Source organism: Ascaphus truei, chromosome 12, assembly GCF_040206685.1.
Source record: "Ascaphus truei isolate aAscTru1 chromosome 12, aAscTru1.hap1, whole genome shotgun sequence".
Classification (NCBI taxonomy): domain Eukaryota; kingdom Metazoa; phylum Chordata; class Amphibia; order Anura; family Ascaphidae; genus Ascaphus; species Ascaphus truei.
In genome coordinates this window covers 24,844,038-24,866,070 of record NC_134494.1, presented here as the reverse complement: position 1 = coordinate 24,866,070, position 22,033 = coordinate 24,844,038, and the positions used below count along the sequence as shown (strand labels likewise).

At 42.6% G+C, this 22,033-nt stretch overlaps 1 protein-coding gene across 4 annotated transcripts in view; it reads left to right on the top strand.

The window, feature by feature from the left end:
• Positions 1–22,033, top strand: part of DENND2B (DENN domain containing 2B) — a 249,736-nt gene that overhangs the window by 203,448 nt on the left and 24,255 nt on the right. For all 4 annotated transcript variants that reach the window (XM_075567048.1, XM_075567050.1, XM_075567047.1 and 1 more), the window contains 3 exons: positions 13,200–13,277; positions 17,205–17,345; positions 17,512–17,660. In XM_075567048.1, the coding sequence (XP_075423163.1) occupies positions 13,200–13,277; positions 17,205–17,345; positions 17,512–17,660 (368 nt within the window). The remainder of the gene's footprint in view (positions 1–13,199; positions 13,278–17,204; positions 17,346–17,511; positions 17,661–22,033) is intronic.

The following is a 22,033-nucleotide window of genomic DNA, read 5'->3' as shown; positions in this document are numbered from 1 at the left end:
TGGTCACGCACGCTCACTCATGCTTGGCGCTTGAGTAAACAATTTTTTTTACTTTCCAGCGCACTCAATTTGCCCGCACGCTTGCGAAATAAGCAGGACACCCGGCACTCATGCAAGGAGAGCTGGTCACCGCTCTCAAGCATGAGCGCGGTCAGCGCCAGCGGGGCCGCCGCCTAATAGTTAACCTGCAATAGTGGTTGATTTTTATTTTGGTACCAAACCAAAGGGAGGCAGATGGGACATGTTTGTTGAATACCATCACCAAATATAAAAAAGATCCAGAAGAGTATACCATTGGAAAAAGTTTAGTGATAGTAACATAGCACATTCAGCTTCTGTAGGTCTTATGTAACTTGAAACCTTGTGATTTATGAGTATAAGTCCCTAAAGCCTAATGCATGGAAGAAATATATAGCTTTAAGGCAAGACTATGGTATTTAATATTGAGGAAGAATATTTCACATATATTTGGAAATAGCTGTCAGAAATTATTATAGAATATTTTGACAATTCAATTAGAATAGTTCAACTGATTTGTACAAGTACAGTACATGGCATGTTTTGAGATCATGGCCCATATTTGCTAAGCAGTCTTCTACAGTAAGACCCCTTCCGGTGCTGGAAGACCCCTAACAGCCCATTGGCTATATTGGACATGATATTCATTCTGGGGGTTTGAGTGCTGCAGTTCAGACACCTACTCTACCCCTTAGGCCTCTGATATAGTAGGCACGCACGACGGAGCGCATTGCGTCACGCGCGTGCCTGTACGAGAAGCGATCCGTGGCCTGTAGGATTCCTATGACGTGCGCGGTGGGGAGGCTTGGCCGTCACATCACGTGAGCGGTTCGTCCTCATTGGCTGAACCGAACACGTGAGCCGGCTGTTGTGGGACAAAATGTAAAAAATGTATCTCAAAAAAAAGCGGCCGCGCGTCACTCTTGTGCACACGCACGGTTGCGCGCTCGATGGCGTCCTCATTGAGGTATGGCCTTTTGTTTGCGTCGTGCGGACTATGGACGCGACCTTATGCAGCGCAGGGTTACATATGGCAGCTCGAAAGATCATTTTCTAGTCCTATAAGGAGTCTGAAATAATAAAATGACTTCACTTTTTGCAATTATCCTACACGTAGCTCTTGGTTTATTAATAGCTCGTTTGTTCTGTAACAAGTACTGCGTCCCAGCACACCGTGTCCTATACATGTTTTGTGTGCATCTTGGTGTAGAGATAACAAGGCCGTACCTCACTTCCAGAGTGTTGTGCAACAGCTGGAATAGTTTGTTCCTGCACATTCCTTTGTTTCCAAGGTTAAGTACCTGGGGCAGGTTATTCCCCTGGACTCAAACTCTCATTGTGCAACGCGATAGAAAAACACACTGAATATTTTTGTTGTTGTTTTTTTTTTTACATTTGTTCTAATAGTACACAATGTGACAAACAGGAATTTTATGTAAGCACAGCTGAAAAAGTATCTCCTGTTAAAAGCAAACATTGCAAACAAGCCTATTCCTGTAACAGTTCAAGTATATTTGCTAAATAATCATAAAACACACGTAGCTTACTGACTATGGCACACATAAGCAGAACTTGCTTTTAATCCCATTAGTGCCACACATTTTGCTCCAGTGCCAAAGGGGTTAATCATTCAGCAGCGTGGGTTTGGGAAATGTTATTGGATACGTTCAGCTTTCCCTGCCAAATACCATCAGATGTACAAACTATGGGAGTCTCTTATTATGAACCAGGATAGTGGTAGCCAACATAATATGCCTCATGGGAGATATATATTATATATATATATATATATAATTAGTTTCCCCCGTTTGATCAGGCTGGCAGAGCGAACGGCTCGATCACCCCCTAGAAAACATACCTGGTACTTCCTTAGGGCCTCTGGCGTGCCATGGCCAATGGTGTACAAGGTACATCATTAAAGGCATTGTAAAGGTTCAGCTGCCTTCCCAATGCTGGAGACAATGTCACTCATTCGTTGCAATAGAGCTGAACTTTTTCAGCGAGGAGGAAACCGCATATTAAACATTGGCCAGTAATGGATATTATACAGTACATACCGTGACGTGGCGCTCAGTACCTAAGTCCGTGACTTAATTAGCGCAGGTGTTCTCAGCAGCCCGGCTGGATTTCCTGTATCCTTTCATCCTTCTATAACAGAGAAGAAAATCTTGTGATCAGGAATGCGCAGTGTTATCAGCCCACAGAGGTGCAGGAATGTAACAATTACAATTATCATCACGCCGGCTGGTAGTACAGGATTATTTGGGGAACGAACATGGCTCTGACTGTACGTATCTAAATTGGTTTGGTTTACCAGCGATACAGCTTATATCTGGCAACTTGTGACCTCTCAGCGCTTGTAATTCTTGGTATTGTAAAAGCCCCAGTGGCCAGTACCACTTAGTAACATGTGCTGGAGCTGAGATCATGTGAAAGCACTCAGCAATAAGACACACCCTGTTCCATTCTTAACAGCGGTTCAAAATGCTACAGAATATCACATACAACATATATATATTTTTCACCCACCAGAACTTAAACCGTGTATATGTGTATATATCTTGGTGTAGAGATAACAATGGTAGAGCTGCCATATGTAACCCAGCGCTGCATAAGGTCGCATCCATAGTCCGCAGGACGCAAACAAAAGGCCATACCTCAATGAGGACGCCATCGAGCGCGCAACCGTGCGTGTGCACAAGAGTGACGCGCGGCCGCTTTTTTTGAGAGATACATTTTTTTACATTTTGTCCCGCAACAGCCGGCTCACGTGTTCGGTTCAGCCAATGAGGACGAACCGCTCACGTGATGTCACAGCCAAGCCTCCCCACCGCGCACGTCATAGGAATCCTACAGGCCACGGATCGCTTCTCGTACAGGGAGTGGAGATGTTGCTGTTGGGGTCATAGCTCCTCCCTCTGCTGCCCAATGATCGTGCGAATCACTAGTTCCCAGAATAAGGTGAGGAGTGGGACGGTTAGCGGGAGAAGCTCCTATCCACAGCTGCAATGTCCCTTCTACCTGTGCACTATACCCCAACAGCAACATCTCCACTCCCTCTGCGCTGGGGTTAGAGGGAGAGAGGTGTGGCCAGAGGTTGGGGGCCACAGCAGAAGCCCCCCAAAGCCGCCTGTTGCCCAGTAATGGACTTGCCTACGAGCACAGGCAAGATTTGGTTCTCCAAATGTATTACACAATAATGCCCTGGCCCCTAATCCATATGCTGTGTAGTTGTCTCCCCCAATCAACTCCATTCAAATGAATGGGATTAAAATGGTGACTTCACACCATATTGAATAATAATAATAATAATAATATCATTTTAATAATAATCCAGATTTTTATGTAACAAAAAAGGTATACAGAACTCCGAAAAATTTGACGCAACTTTCCATGAACCATATTGTTGTTGCAAAACTATAATAAACCATAACATTTGCATTTCTGCCAATTGGAGATAAATGGCTTTGCGTGTTATTTCATTTAAATAAATGATGGTCTTAAAATGTCTCCACGAATCCTTAGGCCAAGTCTGTATTTGGATTTCAATTAGTTGTTACCATAACAATCGAGATTTATAGCATCATCTCCTCCCGGTGCTCTGATTTATACCATTCCCGAGGCCCGTCAGTGTTTTCATTTCAGTGTAATCATACAGAGAGCCTTGGCGTCTTTTTCTCGTGCGCTGACTAATTATACTATTACCTAAGCTGTAAAAAGCTGTCACAAGCCTGTGATATTCTGGCCCATATTTACTAAACGGTGCTATCCCCAAAGACACCTTCCTGCCCTTTCACGTGAATGGGCTGTAATATGACTTCTGCCCCTGCAAGGCACCATTTCGTGAATATGGACTTTTATTACTATATTTTATATAACAAGACCATGCTAAATGTTTTGTGCATTTCAAATTTTGGGGGCATTGGCAGATAGATATATTCACTCTAATAAAGTCACACATGAAACCCTGGAAGTATCATCTACTCACCACACAAAATAAATATATATTTTTCTTTTTCATATTATGAATGCTGTTAGCAATGCCATTGTTTTTAAATTCTGTAGTTGATTCCTGGAGATATCAGTTGCTGAAGCTTTGCACATATGGGAACTTAAAATGGCCGCTTCCATTCGCACGCATTAAGGGATCTATTGATCAAAGTGTGGCAAAACTAGTGCAAACAATGCACACACTTGCAATAATCTCATTATTTCTTTTAGTATATTGCCATGTGCTCCAATGTTTGGCTTAGTTTTACAGCTGGAAGACTGTTGTATGGATACTTAATGCAGCGAACTCATAGCAATGATTAATTAACAGTAAAATCACAAAATACATCGGCGCAACATGACCTATATGTTTATTGTACGATTTCATTTTCATTCTTGCAAATAGTTCTGAAGCTCTAAGATTTTTACCACAACAAGAGAACCCTGCAGGGTTATCAGTACGATGACATGTGTCTAGCTGGGTGTTACCAAAGTGATCTAAGCAGACGAATGTGATTTAATAGCTCAGACTTCAAGGAGGAAATATAATTATATGCTCTCTCCAGCATTGTACAATCAGGCCCGTCCCTAGGCGGTACGCAGGTAAGGCAATGCCTAGGGGCGGCAGGTCTCGGGGCGGCAGGTCTCAGGGGGCGGCAGGTCTCAGGGGGCAGCAAAAGGGAGAGAGCAGCACTGCCGCTTTCCTTTTTTAATTTATTTTTTATATATATGTTGGAGGGAAGCAGGGGGTCTCCGGAGCTGAACCCCATTAATTTCAGCTCCAGGGACCCCTTGTTTCCTGAGATACTTACCTCCTTAGGGGGTGCCGGTATCTCAGCTCAAGTTTAAAGCCCCCAGTCACATGGGCCAATAGGAAGCCACCTATGTTGTCACAGCTTCCTATGGGACAGCTAGACATGAGCAGGGGATACTGGCACCCCCAAGGAGGTAACTACAGCTCAACCCCGTTATAGCGCAATCCGTTACAACGCGAATCCGCTTATAACGCGATGTAAGCGTGGCTCCCAATCTTCGTATTTATGAATACTTTACAACACGATTATCGGTATCTTAAATACTTTACTGTACAATGCATACAATAGTACATTATTTCTAACGCGATCCGCTTATAGCGCCATGTGATTCTCTGGACCCCAAGCACAGGGATATAAGGGGGTTGAGCTGTATCTCAGGAAGCAGGGGTCTCCGGAGCAGAAATTAATGTGGTTCAGCTCCGGAGACACCCTGCATCCAATCTAAGTGGGGGGAGGGGTGGGATTTGGGGGGGAGGGGTGGGATTTGGGGGGGTGGGGGTGAAATGTTTTCGGGAGGAATTTTTCTTTTCATTTTCTTTGGGTGGGGGGAGGTCTTCCTTAATAGTGCTTGCCTAAGGGCAGCACATACACTAGGGACGTGGGACACAAAAACTGGAATCTCCTTCAGATACTGTATACAACAAAGGACATTTGTCTTCAGCAGTTAACACAACAGTGGCAGACATACTTCGAGGGCCATATGTGCACCCGTAATAGGCAGTGCAAGTAGGCATTTTTTTACATTTATTTTTTTAACATTGGATTGAAGCCGGAATTCTCTATAGCTGAACCCCATTAATGTCAGCTCTGGGAACTCCCTGCTTCCAGAGATTACTTACCTCTGTAGGGGGTGCCATAGCCGCTTGGCTAGCAGGGATCATGTCATGGCCGCTTTTCAATGCTCCCATGCCCTGCGGGCCAATAGAAAGCTGTGACATCATCCAGTGCTGCTTCCTATTGGCCCAGGTGACCAGGTGGCTTTAAACTTTGCCGAGATGCCGGCACCCCCTTGGGAGGTCTGTGTCTCGCGAAGCAGGGGGTCCCCGGAGATGAAATGATAGGGGTTCAGCTCCAGACCGATGTTAGAAAATAATAAATTTTAAAGAAAAGCTCATGAATTGCTCCTTTAAGGGCTTAAAAGGGCCACATAACGCTTACCATTCACTGCAGCAGTAGAACACGAGTGGGTGGGTGAATGTAGAGAAGGACATCGTGGGGATAGATATTGACATTGAAGGGGAGCAGTAGATGCAAGGGGTACATGAAACAAACGCTGATTCTGGTTAGTGCACAATTATGCAAGAAGCATGTGGTAGGACTCTGTTGAAGCACCGTATAAGATAATTAAACAGACTATTCTTTTTAATAATGTTTAAAAGTAATTCATTCAAATATTTTGTGTGTTTCATGGAAAAACAAAGAATTTTGTCAAATGGAGACCCCCCCCAAAAAAAAAATTGGGAACAGTTTAACTGATATTTGTATAGGGTTGGCCTGCATTCATTGTATTGCCAAGTAACCCGCATTACTCATTGCAGTAATATAGATTCTCATGGCAACTCATTTAAAAAAACACCCTGACACAATCGCATCTTATAATGGCGCTGAAAAGACCCAGTTCTTAATGACTGCTGTATTATTTTTGCATAGAGACAGGAGAGAGAAGTGTCCCTCTCCCCAGAGGGAGAGAGACAGGAAAACCCAACTGCATGCACTGTCTGAGGCGCCCAAGTCGTAGAGGAGCTGGTACATAGTGTGGGTGTGTAGGGAGACTAGTGAGTGAGATATCACCTTAATGTGATACTAAATATCAGATTTAAATGACACCCCCTGGAAATAGACCAATGATACTCTGAATGAGATCAAAACTAAACAAAATAATTGGGGCAAATACAAACTCGCCGTACTGATGGTGATAAAAACCACCACAAAGTCCCCCCACCCCTCCCTCCTGTCTTCCCCTTCCCCCCTTTCCAACACTCTTTGGTATTTGGTGTTTGGAACTTAATATTTGAACAACTTCATTGTGGGAAATATATTGGATGTCATAATTGTACCTGTATTACCTAAAAAAACAATAAAATCAAAGTTATATAAAAAAAAAAAAATCACAAAGTAACAGGCTAATTCTAGCGGTCATAGGTCATAGGGCAGACACATCGGAATAGTGTCTGCATAGAGGTAGGACCTCCTGCATGGGAATACAGATAGGGACGGTTTATGCCTCGCTCAGCTATGAACAAAGGCCTGTGGGTGGATAGGAACTCGTGAGGTTCTAAAACTAAAATAGCGCTGCCCAGCTAACAGGGTCTGTGGGTTAATCTGATCCACTCGATACTACTCCAAACCACCGCGATAAACTAACGGGGGATGATTTAAAAACAAAAAAGTGGATAAGCAAAACAGCTGTTTCATCATCTTTCAACCTTATTTATAAAGTACCGTAGTAAGGAAGTTAAATTAGGTACTGAGTACGAACGTTATAATAACTCCTACTGTCTCTGTACGTTCTCCCTACCTACCAATTAGACTGTAAGCTCCTCGGGGCAGGGACTCCTCTTCCTTAATGTTACTTTTATGTCTAAAGCACTTATTCCCATGCTCTGTTATTTATATTATCTGTTATTTATTTGATTACCACATGTATTACTACTGTGAAGCGCTATGTACATTAATGGTTCTATATAAATAAAGACATACAATACAATAATGACATAGACATACTGTATCTAGCCCATGTGTGGGCAGCTCTAGTCCTCAAGGGCCACCAACAGGTCAGGTTTTCAGGATACCCCTGCTTCAGCACAGATGGCTCAGCCTTCGACTGAGCCACTGATTGGGCCGCCTGTGCTGAAGCAGGGATATCCTAAAAATCTGACCTGTTGCTGGCCCTTGAGGACTGGAGTTGCCGACCCCCTGATCTAACCCTATTCCTTGTGACCAACAGCTGATGAAAATCAACATTGTTTTAATACGGTTGTGCAGTCCTAAAGCAATTCAGTTGCTATATAAAAGTCAGAACTAGAATGTTACATTTCCAGCCCACTTTTTTACAGCCAAAAGCTTCTTTGTCACTGACCAGAAATATCTTTAAATGAGCCTTCGGTATTTCCCAGAAACGGACAAACAGCGGTTTGTAAAATGTAATGACCAAAAATGCCATTGTTTTATTGCGCTGGAATTAAAGCTAAATACATTAGCAATGGATTTGTGCAGAAACGCATGCAGATGTCCTGGGCTCTCACTGCATTGCACAGTGAAGTTGTCCTCATGGAATCGCATTTCATAATGTGGATTCTTTGACTAAGCTCTAAGCAGTTATATTGTTCATGGACTTCTCTGTGACCCAGGAATTTAATGTTGTTACTGGCATGCAGTGAGATCGCTCTCTCCTGGTGGCGTTCCAAGACCCCTGGCATGCTTTCAGGCATTCCTTCAGATTTGACACAATGGTTTTTTAACCAAAATCCAACATACTTGATTTAATCACCCCATAGCCTGCAGTCTCTCCCTACCTAATATGGGCAACAAAAAAAAGTTAGCAACTCCTTCATTTGGGATGTGATGCAGATGGAGCAGGTTTGCATCCAAAAATAGAATCATCTGTGTTTGTCTTAAGTTCAGCGTTTCCCTGTAGGTGAGCTATCCCACATGCACCTGTTCTGCTGCTCAGAGTCAGGACCGGTGATGATCAGGCGCAGACAACTTTTTGCAAGGAGAGGTTTCTGTTTAGTTTTGTACCTAATAGAAGAATGATAAATTGCTGCACACCATTATAGTAAAACATACTGGACACCTAACAAGCTCCTATTGAACCCCCAAAATAACCACAACATATATCTAAGCATATGAGTGTCACAGAGGAGTGCTACTGAGCATGGCAATATAAATCATTCTTCCTGGTATTGCACAGGTTATTAAGAATTTATATTAGTGTTAGGGACTCCTGGAAACGTGGTTTGCCGTGCAGTGGCTCAGGGGCTTACAACAATTTTGGCCAAAAATGTTAAACTAAAAGACCATTTTATTTAATAGATATTTATACATGTATATTTAGGCACTGTACCGTGTATGAGTTTCACTGGATGTGCACTGAGCTCTGTCTGTGGTTTATGTTCTGTCTCTGGTTTTAAATGCACACTATTATACTCACAAAAAAGGGGATACAACTACCGGTGCTCCTGGTTCAGGATTCTCTATCAATCCAGAGTATAACGAAGGGAAGGAAATCAGGGCTCCACGGATTTGCTCAATAAACTAATTTATTGCCAATAGACTTAACGTTTCGGCCACACAGGCCTTTCTCAAAAGCAGAAATGGCATAATGTGCACAATCACAAACTCAACCCTCTTATGGCCCCAAACCAGGTGTCATGAATAGTCTAACTAGTCCAATTCAGTCCCTCATCATCCAGCGCCGTCGCTCTGTTAGGCCTCGGGCATGGTCAGCGCTTAGGCGCTGACCCGTGCTGAGGCGCGCTGGTGTTTACCAGTGAGCCCCTGCAGCCGCAATGAGAGCGGCTTTAGTAGGGGCTCGCCTACGCTTCTGCAAGCGTGCGGAAGCGTAGGTCTTATCCAAATTTTAGATTTCGCGCTCACGGGAGCGCAGGGCCGGTCACGTGAGCGGTTCGCCCAATGAGGGCGAACCAGCTCTGTGACGTCACTGGCCCGCCCCCCGACACGCCCATGGACGGCGCGCTAACCAAGGCCAGGGAAAGCACCCGCTTTCCCTCAGCCTCAGCGCGCCTCCGTACGGCTGCTGCAACCCTGAACGCAGCCTCCTTCCTTGCTGACATCATGTGTTGGTATATCCTCCAATAGGAATCTTCTCCTGTATTCACGCGAGAGTTCCTGCACCAAATCTCCTCTGGTAAGATGGAGTGGTGTCAAAATGGAACCTCCTCGTCACATGATGTCAGCAAGAAAGGAGACTTTAACACAGCGACGGCGCTGGATGATGAGGGACTGAATTGGACTAATTAGACTATTCATGGCACCTGGTTTGGGGCCATAAGAGGGTTGAGTTTGTGATTGTGCACATTATGCCATTTCTGCTTTTGAGAAAGGCCTGTGTGGCCGAAACGTTAAGTCTATTGGCAATAAATTAGTTTATTGAGCAAATCCGTGGAGCCCTGATTTTCTTCCCTTAGTTTTGTACCTAAAAAATCAGCAACAGACCGTCTGTCTCAGCACATTGTACTAAATCAAGGCATTTCAAATCCTTTTTTTTGTTTGAGTTTACGTTGTAGGAAGAATTGAAAAAGTATGGAACATAGAAGACTTTTTTTTTTTTTTTAATTTGATGAATACACACTTTTAATGCCCATTAATTAAAACGCAAATTGCACAGGACATCAAAGATCCAGATATATTTACTTATAAAAAAAAAAGTGACTAAACATATAGGTAGGTGGGAATGTTGTGTTAAATGTTTTAAATGGATAGGTGGAGAGGAATTATAATCTTCACCTGCAAATGAAATGTGTGCACTGTATAAATATTAATGGGCATCTCTATACACATTTCCTAAGGTTCTATTTCTTAAATACAGCTCAACCCCCGTATAACGCTGGGATTGGGATCCAAAGAATCACATCGCGTTATAAGCGGATCGCGTTGGAAGTAATGTACAATTGTATGCATTGTACAATAAAGTATTTAAGATACCAATAATCGTGTTGTAAATATGAAAATTGGGAGCCACGCGTGCATCGCGTTATAAGCGGATTCGCGTTGTAACAGATCGCGCTATAACGGGGTTGAGCTGTACTTAAAAAATGTAGTCAACATTTACAGAGTACTGTATTACCATGCCTGAAATGTTCATTTGTTCTGGCACATACCCGCTGCCCCCAGTCATAAACAGAAGGAGAATCCTTTGTTTGTGTTGAGAAGGGATACAGGATATTGCGGACCAGCTAGGATTGAAATGAGCCCAGTTCTCCAAGCCGAATAAATTCTGCCTGGTTGGATATATGCTTCGTACAGTATTGCCACATGTTAATCTTTTTAGGTAGGTCCAAAATCGATAATGCACTTTTATACACATTAGGTTTATTACCGTCTACCAAAATGAATTGTACGTAATATGTTGAATTTAAATGGTGGAAAATGACTGTACGGCTAAGCCATGCACGTGACACAGCCCACCAGCTAAGAAATGAAGGAGGGGGAAGAAAAAAAATTCGTTAATCCTTAAATTGGCTTTGAAAATAATGTCAATACATCTAGGTTAGCAGTAATGTCAGCAACAAGGTTTCTGACCCAAAATGATATACTTGTGATCCAAAATTATAGGGTGGTGAGCCACCACAATGTTATAATTAATGGGGAACATAGTGGGTAATGTTCTTGAATAAACATCTTAATATATATGAAAACATTACTCTCCACTGGGCTTAGATCTGGCTGGTGTTTTTGCTGGCTTGGTTTTTTGCTTTTTACAATAATATATGAAATATTTCCATTTTAAGCAAAAGCTACCGTGGAGTATTGTATCTGCAGCATGTGTCATCATTCAAGTAGGGCCTTTTAATGAATTCCTAACATTACAGTGGTATTATCTAGTGTATATTGCTGCACGGTTAATGTTTACCTTGGCATACAGGGTTGTATCAAATATAACTTTGTATCAAGCAATTCAGATGCATATCACACGCATACATTGTAGTGGTGTTTGATTTATTGGTTTACGATGGCAGTCATTTATTTCCCATACCCATCGTACATGTCACCAGGTTTATCTTGCCATATTAGGAACCAAATATGCTGAGCCATTGCAAAACTAGCATCAGAATTTGACCTCCAAGATGGTTGGGGACACCAAGGTTCAAAATCTCCAAATCTTATCTTGGGGCACTAACGTTCTGGGTGGAAATCGCAAATCTGCTAATTAAGGGCCATATTTGCTAAGTGATGCTAAACCAGACAAAACCGTATAGCCTATTCAAGTGAATGGGCTGTAAGATGTGACTTAGGACTGCTTAGTAATTATGCACCTAGGCTTTATGGGTTTATATTACCAAAGGCTGGGGGGTGTGTAATATCAACAAAATACGCTAGAATTGCAATACGGCCATATGCCCTTTTTATATAACACAGATCTGGGGTGCACACCTCCAGTCTTCGAGTTCCCCACCACCACCCAACAGGTCAGGTTTTCATGATATCCCAGCGTCAGCACAGGTGGCTCAATCAGAGGCTCAGTCTTAGACTGCGCCTCTGATTGAGCCACCTTTGCTGAAGCTGGGATATCCTGAAAACCTGACCTGTTGGAGGGGTTGTCGGGGGGGGGTGTGGGGGGGGGGTGGGGGGAGGGGGGCTTGAGGACTGGAGTTGAGCCCTGACATAGAGGATTGTGTATCAAGAAGACTCTTGCAATACTACTGTACTTACCCTGGCAATGGCATATCTCACCCTTTTGCTAGGGATAATATATTATATGCCTTATTTATACAGTAGTTCAGACGTTTTACATTTGTTAGATGTAGAAATGAATGTCAGTCTAGATGCAGAGTAAGTGCCCATGCAAAGACAGCTTGAGATTGACATGTACAATTGCCATATATGTGTTAAGCAAGCAGACTGCTCCGGAGCACGTGCATCCAGCGCCGGTATGGGTCATCACACCCATACTCCTATTTACTCGTTTATTCCTATTCAATTCAATGCAAGTTGACTCCAGAAAAGGCATGCATATGCCCCAAAGAGCCTACTTCAAAGAGTCCCAAAGACTCTGACAATGTGCTGGGGGGTATTTGTTGACAGGCTGCATGACACATCTGTAACAGATTGTGGAGATAATAGAGCAGCTTGACTTGTTAAATACTTTCACATGATGCAGTCTACACTGGTTAATACAAAGGATCTTGTTCTTAAAGCTGCAGTTCAAACAATATCATACACGTGTGTGTTTTTTTTTTAAATTTTAATAAATCAGTTCTGTACTATGAGAAAATACTCGTAGCATTTAATGTATTATAATGTTACACGCATTTTTTGTTCCTATGGCGACTATTTACAAAGTCACATCCCCTTCTTCTTCTGAAACAGGCTCTGGCACACCATTTTTTGGAGCCCAGCCCTCTCTCTAGCAGTGCACCAATTGTATCAAGCGACTGCCTGGTCACATGATCTTCCCCATAGAACTTTGCATTTTGGGTCCTCTTCTGCTGCACTGACAGCCATTTAGTGAACCCTGGAGCCGAATCTTCGCCGATCGATCAAAGGAGAACGGATCGATCGGCAACTTAGCCAATTACTTTAGTTGGCAGTGTGTTTTTTTTTTTTTTTTTTTTAAACGGCAGCTTGAACTGGTGCTTTAAAGCTTCATTGAAAAGTAACATACTTTTTATTTTATTTTATATAATCTACTAGCCCAGTGGAAAAGGCCCTCGTCTACCTGAGGTCTACTGCGTAATTAGTCGGCTCGGCTGCTTTGATCTGTTTTCCAAGGTAAGATTTGCCAGCAATATGATGTGGTTAAGAAATGTCCAATTAACGTAATAAACTCCTTAGTTATTACCATTGTTATTCCTCATTAACCTGCGACGTGGTGAGTTTGTCACGGTTTGTGATTAACTTTGAATGGGCAAATAAAGAATTCAAAATCTATTCTCGCTTCCCCTTACAAACAATTGAGCAAAATCATTGGGTGCGTCAAGGTCAAAATACGGTGGCGAAGGCTGCGGTCCCAGTGCGTTCTACAGCGCACGCCTGGGCGTGCACACAAGCACCGCCCCCCATCACACCGGGCCCAGTACCTACCTCGGCGCACATTTGGCAGCCCCCCGCCCCCTCGCCGGGCGCGCGTGCTACAGTGCTGACTGGGACCGCAGCCTAGGCCATTGGTAGCAGCAGTAAAAGTAAGAAACGATGGCAATCTGATTTATAATGCAAGACAGAGTGGTTTACACCTGCCCGAATATCACACCTTTTCTTATTCTGAATTTAGAATCAGTGTAGCTTGTGACGTTTATTAGTGGGACAACATTATAAGTTTTCACAGGTGAAGTTAGAGTGTACAGGCATACCCCGCATTAACGTACGCAATGGGACCGGAGCATGTATGTAAAGCGAAAATGTACTTAAAGTGAAGCACTCCCTTTTTTCCACTTATTGATGCATGTACAGGACTGCAATCATCATATACGTGCATAACTGATGTAAATAACGCATTTGTAACAGTCTCTATAGTCTCCCCGCTTGCGCACAGCTCCGGTACAGGTAGGGAGCTGGTATTGCTGTTCAAGACATGCTAACAGGCGCATGCGTGAGCTGCCATTTGCCTATTGGGCGATATGTCCTTACTCGCGAGTGTACTTAAAGTGAGTGTCCTTAAACCGGGGTATGCCTGTATAGAGCTTTCGAAACCTCATACTGTAGGTTTCTTCAAGACTACTGTGCACTCTCAGTACTAGAGATGGATGACCCTCCCCAAATCTGTTTCCTGGATTTTCTCGCATTTGGGGTTTCACAAGTTCTGTACTCTTTCTAGTCCATTTATGAAGAATTATAAAACTGGTCCATTAAAAGCATACAAAAAAAAGAAAAAAATACCCAATGCCAAATCCAATGTGCCAAATATATAGTTAAATACTTCAATGTTAGTATTCTCATGTAGCATTGGGTATTTTTGTCTTTTGTTGTACACATTTGGCCACGCTCAGGAGCATTCCTTTTGACATATACTGTATATATATTAAAACAAAAATTATGAAATTAATTTCTGGGGTTAGAGCTTGCTGGAATTGTGTGTATATTAATTTCTGGTCCATTAAAATGTATCATCACAACGTACACTGGACACTACTTTGCACTACATCAATGCTGTTATGACTTTATAATATATCTTTAACCTCAATGGTTATGAAACAGAGGATCTTATTTTTGCAGTTGAAGGAGAATGATTGTGGTTGGTTAATGAGGCTTTGTCACCATGAAATTGTTGCTGTAGGAGAAATGCGGTGCTGTAGTCAGCCGGCATAACTTTAAACCTGACTGTGAGCGGGGGTGGGACACTGGGAACGTTTCCATGGCAACCAAAAAGCAGAATTATCTGCTAAGCGCTGCTTCAATAGTTCTCCAGCTCCTTTTATGGCATGGACATGTTGGACCAGTGTAATTGTTAACCTTGGGGTCACCGTTACAAACCCACATATGATGAGTTCTGGAACTAAATGTATGTGTGTAAAGATAAACAAAATAAAGAAATGATTGAATGCAATAGAGAGCCACTCTATGGGAATTAAAGAACGTTCCAGTTAGCGTGTCAACTTTTAAAGGTGCAGTTCCACTTACAGTATGCGTCTTTACATTCCATCTTGTATCCCGATCACATTCTTCAGTGTAAGTGACCTAGTGGATTTATCTTTGTGAAAACATACAGTACCCCTCAATACTGTACTATCCTTCCATCACTTTTCTATCTCCTGTCCCTATGCTGCTTAAACTACTTCAACCGACATGAAGGAGAAGGAATTTGACAAAGTTTGGCAACTATAATAAAGATTGATTTTTGAATGCAGCTAGGTGCCAATAGAAACAAGAGAGAGAGAGGCTGACTTAGACTCACATGTAATACTCTTGCTTGTCCGTTTTCATACAACCGGTGTTAAATAGCTCTCTTTTCCAGGTCAAACCACTAACCACTTTAATACTTACTTTCAGTTTTCTTTCCTTTTCTTTTATCATTTCATGTTCCATTCTATGTGGGAAAGCCGAGCTCCAGTCTTATTTATGTTGGCCCTTGTTGGGAAAGAAAAGCAGTCTCTTGCATATTAAAGCGTTCCATCTGTTCTCCACGCAGTTTTATTGCCCTTTCCCTAGAATAGAAGAATGTTTAGGTGCAGCTCCTCGCACACAGAATAACCCTCCAACGTATCTCCAAACTATAGACCCAATCTTCTCTGCAGATTTATATGCTGGTCAATGGCTTACAAACTGTCTTGAATGTTGGTAACTTCAGTGACCATTTTTTTTCTTTAGTATATTTAAAGTATATATACTAGGAAGAAAAGGACCCCAATCGGTGAGAGCACTCTATCAAGTGTTGACAGCAAACAAAGGTGGTCTTTGTGGACAACACTTGATAGAGTGTGCACGCCGATTGGGGTTCCCCCTTCCCTTATAGTTCGATATATCTAAAGTAGCAGCGCTATAAAATGCTACGGATTAACTTATTGCCATCATCATCATCAGCAGCATCATCTATTTCTTTAGATAAAAACACGCCTTCACTTAAGGGGGCATCGCAATACTTTTAAACATCTTAAAATGATATCCAATTGTTTTGTTAGACGGGAAAAGTCAGAAGGAAGAGGTAAGTCTTACACCGAGCCCGAAACAGTGGTACAGCAGATACACACCTCTTCAGAGACAATAAATAGATATAGACCAACATAGATACATTTGCAAAGTGGGTTAGGCCGATCTTGTGTATGCTCACAGCTGATGCTCCCTTGGCAATATCCAAAAGAGTGGTTTGTCACATCACTTGTTTATCTACTGGCATTTTAACTCGTATTAAGGAATTAGAAGCAGGCTACATGGTCAACAATGATATTTTATTAGCTGGAGCCAATATTCAGTGTTTGTTTGTCTTGTAGCATGTTACTGCATGTAGAGGGGTGCTAATATGAACTGCTGCTATACATATTTACCAGTGTAATTCAACTAGAAAATAGTCAGCCTTGACTTCTAACCTCTTCAGTGCTGGTGAGGTCAAATATAATAAGAGGAAGCAGGTTCAAGTGCTACAAACGTTTAGTTAATTCAAAACATTCTGTTATCTCCTTAACGAACAGTCACTGACCTGATACATGTGGGACAGGAGGCAAACTGTATGCCTAATTCCCATATAAACTGCACAGCTGGCAGGGTCAAAATACCTAAATAAGTGAGATTGAATGATTCTGGACCAAAAGACAATAGTACTAAAATAATTCCGACTACAATGAGTGAAACGGCATTGAATTGAATGGTTTGGCAGGTCTGTTGATTAGCAATACACGTCATACTTTTAAACCAGAGTACAACGACCTTACATGATGTTTTTCTCATTTTTGTTATTACTGTACAGTGCATCCACCAATTGTGCCGACTGTAGTATGATACAAGGAGTCAAAGTACAGCCATATTGAATCACAAATGAGTTTGGAGCCACAAAAAAAAAATGCTATATCATCTGTATCTGTAGAAGACATGGTCTTGTGTAACATCACTGTCTTTCAAGCAGGACAACATGGTCGGAATGCCATTGTCGGCTCCTTTTCATGTTGGTTATGTCACTTTATATCCCTGTTCTTCATGTATCAAAAAGGAGATTAGGTACGGACTTCTTGTACACCTTACTGATGTATCTCTTTTCTCCCTTATAATTAGATACTGGATGAGGTAGAGAGGAGGCGGGGGATCTCTGCAGCCCTTGTTTATCCCTTTATGCGGAGTTTAATGGAATCGCCTTTTCCTGCGCCTGGGAAGACCATCAGGGTCAAGACCTTTCTGCCCGGCTCTGGAAACGAGGTAAGTAGGCACACGTCACTCAAACATCAGTATGTCTCCAAGTTACCCTCATTAAAATGACCATGGTTCCTTACCACTTTGCTGCCAGACGGACCTGCAGTGCATTGATACAGAACCAAGAGCCTTCTAAGAAGCTTTTGTGATGGAGAACGTTGTCTGTTTTCAGGTGATAGAGCTGCGGCGACCGATGGACTCACGCCTGGAGCACGTTGACTTTGACTGCCTTTTCAAGTGCTTGAGTGTGAGACAAATCGTCCGTATCTTTGCCTCTCTGATACTGGAGCGACGTGTTATCTTTGTAGCAGAAAAACTAAGGTAGGAGCAACTACACGAAATGTGTAATGTACATGTTCAAATGTTTTAACCCCCAGGATATTAAAGGAGCAATCCAAGTCTTATTTAATTTTTTAACATTTATGGGGATTTTTATACATAGGGGGTCTCCAGAGCTGAACCCCATTAGTTTCAGCTGCGTGGATCCCTTGCTTCCGGAGATGCTTACCTCCGTAAGGGGTGCCGGTAGCCGCTCCGGCTGAGCTAGATGGGGTTTAAAGCTCCCGCGTCACGCGGGCCAATAGGAAGCCGAACCTGATGATGTCACCGTTTCCTATTGACCCGCAGGACGCGAGAGCTTTGAAACTCCATTTATACCTGGCAGGTTTCATTGATGCAGACATAAATGATACCCGCGAAGGTGGAATGGATACATCGGATTATTATATTGTAATGGCACACTCTTTTTAAAACCATTCCACAAATGGCTCACGAATACAGGTGCCGCAAAGCACCTTGGAATTGGTATTCTTAACATCAATTTAATATCATAATGCCCATTTGCAACGCTTGATGCTCGGAATATTGGGAAGTTCTCATGCTTGTCTATACTTGTCCTGTCTATGCTTGTTTGCCTGCGTCCATAGGACTGCAGCCGTGCGGAGTCGCGCGGAGGCTGAGGGAATGCGGGTGCTTTCCCTGGCCTTGGTCCGGGGGCGTGTCGGGGGGGGGGGAGGGGGCTGTGACGTCATGGAGCTGGTTCGCCCTCATTGGGCGAACCGCTCACGTGACCAGCTCTGCGCTCCCGTGAGCTCTTGAATTAAAATAAATTCTAAGACTTCCGCTTCCGCAAGCGAGCCCTGCTAAAGCCGCTCTCATTGCGGCTTCAGGGGCTCACTGCCGAGCAGCAGCGTGCCTCAGCCACGGGACCATGCCCGAGGCCTTATACAGAAAAACTTGCTAATAGTTTGACTTACAATATCTGTCAGACTGTTTGGCAAGTAGCTACTGTCCTTCAAAGTCATACAATAAAGAAGTGTCCAGCATGCTGCCTTATATGGAACAGGCCATAAATGCACCAGATATGACTACAACGAAGCCTAAGAAACAAACCCGTAATGTTAAAGAGTGAGACTCCTAGAGACATCATTGGTCGTTTTAAGCAGGGACAGTGGGAGTCACCAACGGCCATCATTGGGAGAGGATTCAAGCCATGCTTTCTGATACAGCTTCTTTACATACCCCTCTTTAGATCACGAGTGGCCAACTCCATCCCTCAAGGGCCACCAACAAGTCAGGCTTTAAGGATATCCCTGGTTCGGCACAGGTGGCTGGATCAGTGGCTCAGTCGTTGACTGAGACACCTGTGCTGAAGCAGGGATATCCTGAAAACCTGACCTGTTGGTGGCCGTTCAGGACTGAAGTTGGCCACTCCTGCTTTAGATGCGTGCAGTCAAAATGCTTTATATTACAGCACACTCATTTCCAGGGTGGGCTGATACCAACGATGAGATGTTCTTTAATACACAAATTAAGTCTGCATTAAAATGCCCCTTTGATGTTAATGGCGTGTGAATCCCCTAATTTATGTACACTGAACCCATAAAGTCGGCTGAAACCATTTTTTTCTCATATGTATAGCTTGAAGTTTGATTCTTCACCTGATTTAGGACACCGTTCAAACAGTTTAGTCTATATGACTACATGATGTAATGTGGAAAATATGCACTGCTGTACATAATTGTCCCTTGCCCCCTTAGTCTGACTTAATCCATGTTTGTTTGGCCTGTGCTTTGATTGGATTGAACTGTTAATATCAGGACCAGAAGTATACAGGAGTTATTCAATACATGTAGGTATCTCTATGCTACGCAGTAAGACCATTCACTTTAAGCAACCATCCTACATCTGGCGTTTTATTTTCCAACATACTGTGAACTGGATAAGTCATCTGGTGCAGGACTACTGTATATAGAGATTTTCTCCGGGAGCCCCGTGGTTCTAGGGATAAATTGATTTAAAAAAATTGGTTACATTGCCTAAAAGTCGTTATAATCACCGGCAGTTTCAGTGGCAAAACCATAACCGTACAGAACGAAGTGTGTATAAATACATTGTGCACCGGCTCGCAAGGGTTCAGAAAGTCTCTGGGACGCTTGTACTGTAGGTTTCAACAATGCAATACTGCGTAGTCTGCAGTAATCACATATCTACTAACTCCAACTCGATCCACTTTAGCTCATCTTAATTAAAGAGTCATAAAGTTCCTTTGTTTTCGGGGTAAGATGTGTCTTGGCGTCATATCATGTTGCTTTTTTTATATATATTAATGATTATTCTTGCTGTTTTACAACAGCACCAGACAACCCCTGCTCTGCTAGAAGCCCAAGCAAGGGGTAAAGTCAATAGTTTTCTTTGGCAGCCTCGGGAGGCGCAGAGTTATCTGCAATCTCAATAGGAAAATGATCTAGAGAATGTTTTGATGAGTCATTAAAATCATAACCTATCTCCCCTTTCATTTATCACCCAATAGGTCATGACTTTTGGATACTAGTTGAATGATACAGAGTTACAGCTATCATTGACCAGCTATTATTTTAACCCCTTTAAACGTGCAGTATCCCATAGGACAACATTGGGCAAATGGCAGTGAAATGCTCAAGCATTAATAGCCAGAAACATCACGTTCCATGTTGCTATCCCTCTGATTTGGAAGGGGTTTACTTTTCCAATGTCCTTGTGACTGGTATTCTCTCTTTGCTTCTGCTTGACCGAGGAGAAACTCACACAAGCCTAGGGCGGCAGTCATAGTGCAATAGGCTAAGGGTAGTAAATGCCAGAAGTGCACCTCAGTCTAAAAAATACTATGGTGTGTCGTTCTACAAAGTGCTGTATGGCTCCAACGCCAATACATTTCTCAGCTGTAAAACATGCAAAGTTGGGATCTTTTGGATCATGTAGCCCTGGTACAGTGTGTCCCTTATATATATGGAATAGCAGTGCAGTGAATAATATCACAAACAACAATATTATGAAGGATCAAAAACTTACTTGCTTGTTAGCAGCTGAGAGATATTATAGTATGCTTTTACAGGCATACCCCGGTTTAAGGACACTCACTTTAAGTACACACGCGAGTAAGGACTTAACGCCCAATAAGCAAACGGCAGCTCGCGCATGCACCTGTCAGCACGTCCTGAGCAGCAATACCGGCTCCCTACCTGTACCGAAGCTGTGCGCAAGCGGGGAGACTATAGAGCCTGTTACACATGCGTTATTTACATCAGTTATGCACGTATATGACGATTGCAGTACAGTACATGCATCGATAAGTGGGAAAAAGGTAGTGCTTCACTTTAAGTACATTTTCGCTTTACATACATGCTCCGGTCCCATTGCATACGTTAATGCGGGGTATGCCTGTAATGCACTTAATTGACATTTATATGTCTAACTACTTCACACTGCGATGTGTAGTCTCTCTGTCAGCATAGGGACATCAGATTAGATATTCCCTGAGTTAGGGATACAAACATTATTAATCAAAATAAAGTAACAAAGGTCATTCTTAGCCAGTGTATACTCAACATTTTGTATATTGTGAGCACTTCATTAGATCTTAATTTAGAGGCAAAATTACATAATATATGCTGTGCATTAACTTTTTGCTGTATAGTTCTGGATTATTAGAATTATTTGGAACACCTGTTACTCATCTCTAATATAAACTTCAATGTGTCTAGACCTCTCATTAGTTCAGCTGCAAGTAGATACGCCCACGCTGATCTTTTTGTGCATGCGTATTATTTTGGATAGTGGGTGTCCTGATTCTGTTTTTTATTGACATTTGGACCACAAGTGAAACCACAAAACCTTGGAACGCTTTGGAATTTATCACATATCAAGTGCTGACCGGGACATAAAACTGGCACTTATAGCCATCATCGTCTACCATTCTCAAGAAAGTGTAAAGAACATTCTTCCCCAATTACTTTATTCATATAGACACTGTGGTAAATTCTTTGAGGATTACTGACTGATGAGGGGGAGGAATAGGTCATGCTTTACATTTCCTAAAACAAACCACAAAATGATCACTCATAATTGTCTGGGCGGGAGGGAGGATGAAATGCAACATGCTCTTCAATATGGGCACTTGTCAATACTGTATGTATATGGTTGAATCTGGATGGCCTTTCTCAGGACGAGGCAGAGTTTTGAACACAATGCAATCCTGTTTATTCCCAAGGCTATCAAGTGCTGGCTAAACCCTTTCGTGTATACTTCCTTGTGAGCTCTTCTGGTGTGTTAGGTAAACCTTTACTTGGCTTTACCTTTACCTTTACCTTTACAATCTTGGCTCCTTCATTGCCAGTTTTAATTTAGTGGGATGTTTTAAAGCTGTAACACACTAA